Source organism: Alligator sinensis, unplaced genomic scaffold (genome assembly GCF_000455745.1).
Source record: "Alligator sinensis unplaced genomic scaffold, ASM45574v1 scaffold915_1, whole genome shotgun sequence".
In the NCBI taxonomy this organism is placed as follows: domain Eukaryota; kingdom Metazoa; phylum Chordata; order Crocodylia; family Alligatoridae; genus Alligator; species Alligator sinensis.
This window is the reverse complement of record NW_005842597.1, coordinates 180317-190666: the sequence shown is the minus strand read 5'-3', so window position 1 is coordinate 190666 and position 10350 is coordinate 180317. Positions and strand designations below refer to the sequence as shown.

At 47.7% G+C, this 10350-nt stretch overlaps 1 protein-coding gene across 1 annotated transcript in view; it reads left to right on the top strand.

Annotated features, from left to right (window-relative positions):
• The window catches only part of RELN (reelin), a 479029-nt gene that overhangs the window by 348237 nt on the left and 120442 nt on the right, over positions 1 to 10350 (top strand). The window contains exon 25 of the mRNA XM_025214714.1: positions 8043 to 8248. Within this exon, the coding sequence (XP_025070499.1) occupies positions 8043 to 8248 (206 nt within the window). The remainder of the gene's footprint in view (positions 1 to 8042; positions 8249 to 10350) is intronic.

The following is a 10350-nucleotide window of genomic DNA, read 5'->3' as shown; positions in this document are numbered from 1 at the left end:
CGGTGTGGGGGGGGCTCTGCATGAGCCCCCCAACCTCCCCCCTCTTGCTCCCCTAGCCCCACCACAGGTGCCCCACCCAGACCAGCTCCAGCTCTTTAAGAAAAAAAAACAGGGAAAAGCTCCGGGGACTTACTGCTTCTGCAGCAGCCTTGGGGCTTTGGGGGCTCATGCAGGGCCCCCCACATGGCTTGGGGAAGCGGAGGGCAGTGGGGATCTCCCCCCACTGGCAGAAGCAGCAAGTGCTGGGGGGGTTTGTTTTTTTCTTTTTCCTTAAAGGGCTGGAGCTGGCCCGCGCGGGGCCTGGGGGAGTGATGGGAGGGTCAGGGGGTTTCTGCGGAGCCCCCCGCACAGCGTGGGGCAGTGGGGGGCAGCAGGGATCCGCTCCCCCGCCCCCGGCCTGGCAGCACCCAGTGAGCTGAGGCTTTTTTTCCCCAAAGAGCTGGGAGCTGGGGCAGCCAGGGCAGCCACTGCCGGGATGGGGGGATGGGCCTGGCTGATTTGGAGATTCGGCAGCAGCTCAATCTCTGAATCAGATTTGGCCGAATCAATTCAGGACAGTGATTCGAATCACCAAATTGAATCACTGTCCCCCAAATCGGCCAAATCCAAAGCGAATACTAGCTGCTTCTCACAGGCCTACTGAGTACCTAACATGAGATCCATGGCAGCCTGTACACTGCACAAGGATGCCCAAGCAGCCAACAAGAAACAGCAAAGAGAAGGGTGGTTCTGAAATCCCACTTCTGTCCTGAACTGAGGTGCCTAAATCAGTTGTACATGTACATAGTTATATGAGACTAGAAGTCACAACCTGCAATTTAATATTTAAATTATTCTTTGGGCACAGGCAACTGGATTGCTCTTTCTGAATGACAAGGATGGTGCTACTTTTTATATAATAAAATAATAATTAGAGCACCCCCCCCCAGCAAATAGGAGATTTTGGTTTCATGTTCTCCTCAGCCTGGCAGGATTCAAATCCACAGCTTCCACCTCCTAGGACTGTGCCCTAACCAGGTCAGGGGTGTACTCCACATAGTAGCATAACTAAGGGAGGGCTACTGGGGCACAAGCCCCAGCTACCATCTTGTGGGGCACAAATATACCATCTGCAGCTCTCCCTGACACAGCACTGCCACCAGCAGGCTGGCTGGGGCCGCTGCCTCTTGCATCTGCAACTGGAGAGAATTGTCCACTTATGTCTCTGACTTCCCTGTTGAACCTGCGTCATTGCATATCAGAATACTAGATCCATGAAAGCAGAAGGAGATCAAGCAAGAAGGAACATGTCTTTGTAGCCTGATGATGAGAGTACCCTCCTTGGAGGGGGAATCCTGGGTTCTTGTCTTTGCTTCTAACATTATTCCTTTATTTTATCCAATGACTCTTTACTGGAAAATTCATAGCAGTCCTTGGAAGCATGGACCAGAACCCTGGACTCCCACCACCCAGGGAAATGATCTTATTACAGAGCAAAAGGGTTATGTTCCTTGTTGTGCTGTAAGTTTCTTCCAAGAGTCTTGTTTTCTTTTCCATACAGTGTTACAGCTTCAACAGAGTGATGGAGAGTATCCTCTCCCTCTGGCCTAGCCTAAGATGTGATGTTTAGGGCACTCTCTCAAGAAGTGGGTGATGTTTGAACTCCCTCAGTGTACAGAGGATCTAAAGCCTAAGTCTCCCACTTCCTGAGCCAGTGCTCAGGAAGCTCAAGAAGCTATTGAAAAGGTGGATGCCTGTCACCCCTGTGTTTTTTAATGCATATGGCTGTTGGGCATCATGCTGAACTGAATATTCATGGTAAGCATTATGTATGCAGTATGTATGCTCAGAGCTCTTGGGTGCTCTTGACCTACTGGATCAGGCCCCTCAAGGAACTTAGGTATAACACAGACAATAACGCTTAGCCAAGACTGTGGCACCTCTAGGCATATGTAGGAGCATGGCTTTAGGCACTTAATTAACTTTACTGGTGAAGATGTAGGTGCCGATGTCCTCTCAGGTCTAAGCTGCTAAACATGGTATAGATGAATTGCCCACTAGGATGTAGGGGTCTAAATTCTAGCTAAACTTCACTCTTTAAGTGCCACTCCATGTCAGATATTATGCTGTTGGGGCTGGAGTAGCCTCCATGCCACATGCAAACTGCTTCCTTTGAGGGAAGAGCTGGTGGATGCACATTGCAGCTCAGTGACTGGTCCTATATTCAGATTTTTGCTGCCCAGTGGGAACTTTGTGATGTACATTGGTGTGAACCCCTTTTTGAACCCTACAGATCCTGCTTCCATCTCACCATAGTAGCACTACACTGGTCCTGCAGGCTGCAGGGCCCTCCATAAAGACAAGTGTATATAAATCCTTCTGAGAATAGAAGTGACTACCAGTAAAGCCAGGGGCACATCCAATTCTGCCCTTATCTACTAACAGTGTGAGCAATGTGAGGTAACTCAGTGTGTTAAGATAGAAACCCTGTTACTTGGGGAAAAGTCATGGGGCACAGATAGCCAAAGGGGACGGGGTCCCGAAAAGGACAAGGTTGGCAGCCAACTGAGCCCAGCTGATGAGGATTGGCACACCAGGTGGAGATAAGGGAAATGAAAGCGGCCACCATGCTTAAAATACAGGCGGCAAGAGACAGAACCTTGCCTTCTGGGCACTTGGAGGAAGAGAGGACAACGAGCAGAAAAGAAGCAAGTAAGCCCGAGGGACTTCAGGTCAATGGCTGACAGGTGAGCAGTGGGGTACTTACCCAAGGGGTTGTAGGTGACGAGGGCAGCCAAAGACAGGTCCGGGGAGCCGGGAGGACAAGTGTTGGAAAAAGGAAGTAGGGGGAGGAAGCCACAAGAGGCTTGGCAGGGCGCTTCCCTGCTAACAAGCAATAAGCATAGCCAATTAAGACTTTGTAACTAACACTCAGTAAATGTAAGACCTTGTTAAACTGCTATCTGGGTGGTCAATGGTATCTAACCTCATTCAGGGGAAAACTTATCATTTTTCCTGTCTCGTCGTACAGGAGAGCTCTGAGTGAGGCCAGGGAGACACATTCACCCACCTACACTCTGTAACTGCTGGGACTCTGTTACATAGTTAGATAAGCAGACTGCTAGCTTGTAGGTGGAGTCCCCTACTACAGTAGCATATATCAAAATTAAAGTCACTGATTTGGATTGAGTGACTTCTGATTTACATCATCTGTTAGGAGCAGAATATGTTTCTATGTATCAGTAAAACATACTTAGAGGAGGACTGAACATGTACATATCTGTATGAGATATGCATATCCTTGGTCCATGGTCCTTTCCTAGGATCTTCTGAGCATATACCACATTTACTTATACACCACACACATCTTTCCTTCTGAAAGTAGCCTTCCAAAATATCCTTCCAGATTAGCAGCAGTGGAACTTCTTTTCAAGCATTGCTAAGGAAGTTGATTGTTTTCATGGTTCATTAGATCCCCCTCTCCTTTTTATTGGTCATAATGTTCCATTCATAGATTCATAGATTCATAGATGTTAGGGTCGGAAGGGACCTCAATAGATCATCGAGTCCGACCCCCTGCATAGGCAGGAAAGAGGGCTGGGTCTAGATGACCCCAGCTAGATGGTTATCTAACCTCCTCTTGAAGACCCCCAGGGTGGGGGAGAGCACCACCTCCCTTGGGAGCCCGTTCCAGACCTTGGCCACTCGAACTGTGAAGAAGTTCTTCCTAATGTCCAATCTAAATCTGCTCTCTGCTAGCTTGTGGCCATTATTTCTTGTAACCCCCGGGGGCGCCTTGGTGAATAAATCCTCACCAATTCCCTTCTGTGCCCCCGTGATGAACTTATAGGCAGCCACAAGGTCGCCTCTCAACCTTCTCTTGCGGAGGCTGAAAAGGTCCAGTTTCTCTAGTCTCTCCTCATAGGGCTTGGTCTGCAGGCCCTTAACCATACGAGTGGCCCTTCTCTGGACCCTCTCCAGGTTATCCGCATCCCTCTTGAATTGCGGCGCCCAGAATTGCATGCAGTACTCCAACTGCGGTCTGACCAGCGCCCGATAGAGGGGAAGTATCACCTCCTTGGACCTATTCGTCATGCATCTGCTGATGCACGATAAAGTGCCATTGGCTTTTCTGATGGCTTCGTCACACTGCCGACTCATGTTCATCTTAGAGTCCACTAGGACTCCAAGATCCCTTTCCACTTCCGTGCCACCCAGCAGGTCATTCCCTAGGCTGTAGAACATTCCCTAGGCTGTCCTCCCTAGGTGCAGCACTTTGCATTTCGCCTTGTTGAATTGCATTCTGTTGTTTTCTGCCCACTTGTCCAACCTGTCCAGGTCTGCTTGCAGCTGTTCCCTGCCCTCCGGCGTGTCCACTTCTCCCCACAGTTTTGTGTCATCCGCAGACTTGGACAGAGTACACTTCACTCCCTCGTCCAAGTCACTGATGAAGACATTAAAGAGTATCGGTCCACTCACCGGACTGTGTAGTCATCCAAGTCACAGCCTCTTAACTTGTTCACCAGTATGGGGTGGGATACCGTATCGAAGGCCTTCCTGAAGTCTAAGTATACGACATCCACCCCTCCTCCTGTGTCCAGGTGTTTCGTAACCTGGTCATAAAAAGAGACTAGATTGGTCAGGCACGATCTGCCTGCCACGAACCCGTGCTGGTTTCCCCTCAGCATAATTTGTCCTGCCGGGCTCTCGCATATGTGAGCCTTGATAATTTTTTCAAAGACTTTGCCAAGGATGGAGGTGAGACTGAGCGGCCTATAGTTGCCTGGGTCCTCCTTCCTCCCCTTCTTGAAAATGGGGACCACATTGGCCCTTTTCCAGTCCTCCAGGACTTGGCCCGTGCGCCACGAGCGTTCAAATATTCCCGCCAGTGGCTCTGCAATGACGTCAGCCAGTGCCTTCAGCACCCTCGGATGGAGCTCATCCGGGCCTGCCGACTTAAAGGCATCCAGTTCTTCCAAGTGACTCTGCACCATCTCAGGGTCTACACATGGAAGTCTGGTGCCTTGCTGCTGCCTCTCTACAACCCCAGTGAGAGACTTGTCGTGCCCCTCGCTTAGGAGCACTGAGGCAAAGAACTCGTTGAGGAGATCAGCCTTGTCCCCCCTGTCCGTCACCAATTGTTTCTGCCCATTTAGCAGGGGTCCTATTCCTCCCTGGGCCTTCCTTTTACTCCCTATATATCTAAAAAACAATCAAGCTATCCTTCTTTTGCTGAATAATTTACAATTTAGCACCCCCTACCTGATCTCCCTTTTCCTATTTCGTGGCCCTGAAGACTATTTTTACTTTTCTTTAAAATCCTAACTCTACCCATCAAGTCTGGTCTTAAGCAGCACCTGTAGCTTCAGCTTTTGGCAGAGTGGCCAAGACCTACTGACAATTCAGCTGTGAAAGGGTTCAAACTGTGGCCTTTGCTTGAACAAAAAAGGGAGGGTAAGCAAACTGAAGATTAGGCTGTCCCTGCTATATGCAGCCACAACTCTGAAAAATCCATTTTTCTTTATTCTTTCTTCCCAAATGAGATTAATGTCTTATTTGGAGGCATGTGGTAGGTGAGAAAATATGATATTAACCAACTACTTCCTTGTTGCTGCAGTGGCAGGGAACTGTCTTTTCTGCTTTCACCTGTAGCATCTTACAAGATGTTCTTGGTGTTTAAGGTAAGGTTCCTTGTAGCTGTGGGTTACAGTTCAAAGTGGCAATTTTGGGTATTCCTTTGGTTAACAAATGCAGGGAACTGGACTAGATGGCCCAGGAGGCCCCTTCCCATCATATGTTCCTATGGATTGTTTTGATAGGAAAGTGATCAGAAGCAGAGAATTAAATCTATGATCATGAAATGTAGGGGAGGACCTGGAATTTGATTATGCTGCTGTTAATCACTGAATGTTTGGTGTTTGTCATCATGATGGCAATGGTGATTTCAGTAACTGAGGCCCCTTCTGCATGTTACAGGTGTTGCACAATTAACTGGTTAATTGTGCAGTTACCTGGAGACCAGCTACACATGCAAATTAGCTATCACACAGTAACAATCAGCTATAAAGTTAGACCTCAAAAATATATACTAACTTTATAGCTGGTTGCTATCAAGCTTTAATTTGCACATGTAGCAGAGTCTCCCCTGCAGCTGGGAGCCCCATCAACTGATGGGGCTCCCAGCTGCAAGGGTGTACCATGCCCAGTGTAAAAACCCTGAGCCCTGGGGATCACAGGGGCTGCCATACCTAGGGTCCAGGTGTTTCCCACACTCACATGCCCTAGGGATCACAGCTCCCACAATCCCTAGGGCTCAGGAAACCCCCAGAGTCGGAGGATTGCTATGATCCTCATGCACCCCTGGGGTGTGGAGATTGCTGCAGCATGATCCTCCAGCCCTAGGGGTGCATGGGTTACCTCCATGGCTGGGAGCCCCTCAACTGGGGTGCATGTGACTCCCAGCCACAGGAGCTTGCCAGTACAGAGAGAGCCAGGGATCGGGCTCCCCCTGCACTGGCAATAAGATGAAATGGGAACTAATGTACCATCCCACAATTGCACTTCTTGCCAGGCATGTGTGACATGGCACGAGGCATGATTGTGTGAATCACATATTAGATCCCATCACACCTTTAGCTTCATGTGTAGAGGGGTCCTGGGTGCCTCAGAAAGAGAAGCACCCCTCACTCCAAATTTTTTTAAATCAAGATTAGGATCACAGCTGGGAAAATGAATGCAAAACAGTTTTGGGAGAGGGTCAGACAGACATAAATATATTGATGTTGTGAATGAAAAGAAACAGCTTGTGAGTGGGAGGTGAACATATCCATCTTGGATAATAGATGTGTTTCTTGGACAAGGTGAGCTACCCAGAGAAGAGGAGCTATCTCCTGGATAAGTGAAACGGAGCAAGCAGGCATTCACTCACTGATGTTCTATGGAAGTAGAACTGGCAAACCCGGGACGGTCTACACTTACCAGCTTCTGCCACCAGAACTTCTAGTGAGGGATAGCCACCCCACCGGCCCTCTTGAGTAGATTTACCTCCATGCAATACTGGCAGCTCTGTATGGCTCCACTCAGTACTGTGACACCAGAGTACAGAGTGCACCAGCTGCTGAAGAGACTGCAGTAGCTGGCAGAAGGCATGGGGACTACATAGGGCTTCTGCTGGCTGCTGAGGCCCTATTCTGCTTGGCACAAGTAATGTAACTGCTAGCAGAGGGGATGATTCTGATGCCATGAAGAAATTTTGAGTATGGACACACTGTACATCTGCCAGCAAAATCTCATGCTATACAAGTATTTTTAAGATGAAAGGTGCAAGGAAAATGCAGAGCATGAATAAGGAAGCTGTGATAGTTGGGATGTTGGTGTTTGCCAGGTGGATGTGAAACAAAACAAACAAAACCCTGTCCCAGTCCAGTGGGAGATGCTAAATGCCCACTTCTCATCTTTAAAATCAAGAATGACAGTGTTAAGTAATTTGCAGAGTCAAACACAGTGCTAAAGAGGAGCCTTGGGAAAATGAGCCCTGAGTGGCCAACTTTTCAAAACAACTCAGTACAGCTCCATGTGTGTCGCAGTGGTAGCAGCTGGGGACTGAATGCTTGGAAAAGCTGGTCCTAAACGTGTCAGGACACCCAGGCTGTGTTCCCATCCTACTCCTCCAAGGGTGCATGGTGCCTGGAAGGCATGGGAAGGGATATGACAGAACAGTAGCCATTTTTTAAGTTTGCCAATATGTAAAATGCTGTGCACACTTAGTGCTGGATAAATAATAGCAGAACATGGGATTTGAGATAGTGAATATTGATAGTGCATAGGATCTGAGATAGTGAAGGTATATGCAGGACAAAGCTAGTGGTTATACACAGGGAATAGGAATAATACTCACAATATAAAATTGGCCAAATAGGATACTTATTTTAAAGATAGATAAGCAGCCACATTTACATGAAATTCACTACACTGTACATAAATGTCCATGTAATATGAATCTGTATTTGACACTGAAGACATATGCACTTTACTGATATTTTCTTATTCCTCCTGAACTGTAGGCTGGAAAAAGGCAATTAGTGAGCTGGGACTTGGACACTACCTGGGTGGATTTCGTCCAGTTTTACATTCAAATAGGTGGGGAGAGCTCTTCATGCAATAAACCAGACAGCAGAGAAGAAGGTGTGTTACTGCAGTACAGCAACAATGGAGGGATCAACTGGCACCTACTAGCAGAAATGTACTTCTCCGACTTCAGCAAACCCAGGTAAGAGACTCCCAATCTAAAGCCATGTGGTTCAGACCTTTTTAAAATCTTTTTCTCAGTTTATTAAAATGTAATACAAACTATACTGCTTAAAATCCACCATAACAAGGACCCTCTTTCAGGCTGCCGTTGTAAAATATTGGCCAGGAATAAAAAAACTAATAAAGCTGGGTCTTAAAGGAAAAAAACTGCAGTTAAATATGAACTTTTGCAGTCACTCAATCCAATCTGAAACATGACTTAATCACTGCCATGTGCAGAAATAACAGGAAAGTATGCTTGCCTGAAAGGAGTTATAAAAATGTGCTGTTTCCTTTCCTCCAATTGGTATGTATTGATATTAGATGCAAAAGAATCTGTATTTAAAAATGTTAAACACAAGTCCCTTAGACTTTGGGCCATCTTCCCTTTTATGAACACATGTTATTTTCTCCAGGGCCCCCTGCCACAGTGCACAGGAGGCATGGTACTTATTGAATGAACATTTCTTTTTACCCTCAACATTCCATATGTGCCCCAGCCTTTATTTGCCTTGCATTTTCTGCAACAAATGAAACAGATTTCACAGCAAATTTCTCAACCTTGCTTAACACCAGCCTGTGCACTAAATAAGAGATGGGTCCTTGGAAAACACAATATGTGAACAAGGAGACCAAAATAAGGTGGTATGTATAGCCTTAATTCTTGTGTTTTCTGATTTATGTCTTGACTGTGCAATCTTAATGGTCATTTAACATAGTGGGAATTTTGTAAATGACTTCCGGAGATTAAAACAAAAAGCAAATAAAAAAAAATCCATCATATAGATCCATATTGATCCACAGCTGAAACATTTAGGTCCACGGCACAGAATTTTACTACTGAGCTAATAGATTAACTGTGCATCAGAGATATCAAACATCACCTATGGGCCAAATGTAACCCACAGAGGTGGTTCATCCAGCCTGAGGGGCTTTCTCTGGCTGGACATTTGACTTCTGGATCTGTCCCATGGGGCTTCTCAGTATAGCTCCCAGAGTCACTGTTCTGGTATGGTCAGCACCCAGTGGTTAGCACCAATCTTCTCTTACTGACCACTGAATTTCCAGGTCTTGATCACTGTTTAGCATGAAAATCAGCAGTTTGACAATGAGTGGGGCAGCATTATGCCCCACATGCTGGACGTGCTGATACTGCAGCTTTGTCAGCCTTGGCGAGAAGCCCCAGATCTGGATATGGGTTGTCCAGCCCACAAGACGCCCCAAAGTCCAGATCTGCCCCCCCACTCATTTGAGCTTGATGCATATACCCTACATAATAGACCAGCCACAAAAGAAAGCTAAGACACACACCTTGCCAGTGAGTTTTGTAGGTATTTGCTGACATCAGAGGAACACGGAGGCTCAGGAATTCTGGGTTCCATTTCAGGTTCTTAAAGGAAGTATTCCCTCTTGGTTACAGACACTTCTGCCCACATATACCTCTCCACCACTTTCCCACCACCCTCTCTGTGACCCTCTTTGCTCCTCTGCCATGCCTACATTCTTCTCCTGTACCTCAGCCCATCGTGGTCAGGCTCTCCCACCTTCTGTATTTGTCAGTAGGCCTGTGCGAAGCAGCTAGTATTCACTTTGGATTCGGCCAATTCAGGGGACACTGATTCAATTTGGTGATTCCAAATTGATTTGGCCAAATCTGATTCAAAGATTTGGCTGCTGCTGAATCAACCAAATCTCCAAATCACACAGGCCCCATCCCCTGCCCACTCTCCCACCCCGTCCAGCCCCAGCTCCTGGCTCCTTGAAAAAAAAAGTCCATGCTCACCGGCTCCTGCCAGGTGGGGAGCAATCCCCACTGCCCCCCGCTGCCCTGCAGGGCTCTGCCACAAGAACCCCAACCCCCACCTGCTCTACCAGCCCCCCTATGGCTGCTCTGCCCGGCCCAGCTCCCGGCCCTTGAAAAAAACAAAAAAGCCCTGACTCACCTGTTCCTGCCAGGTGTGGGGGGCGACCCTGTGCTGTGGGGGGGGTTCTGCCATGAGCCCCCAGAAGCCCCAAGGCTGCTGCAGCAGCTGGTGAGTGGGGGCTTTTTGTTTGGTTTTTTTTAAAGGGCCAGGAGCTGAA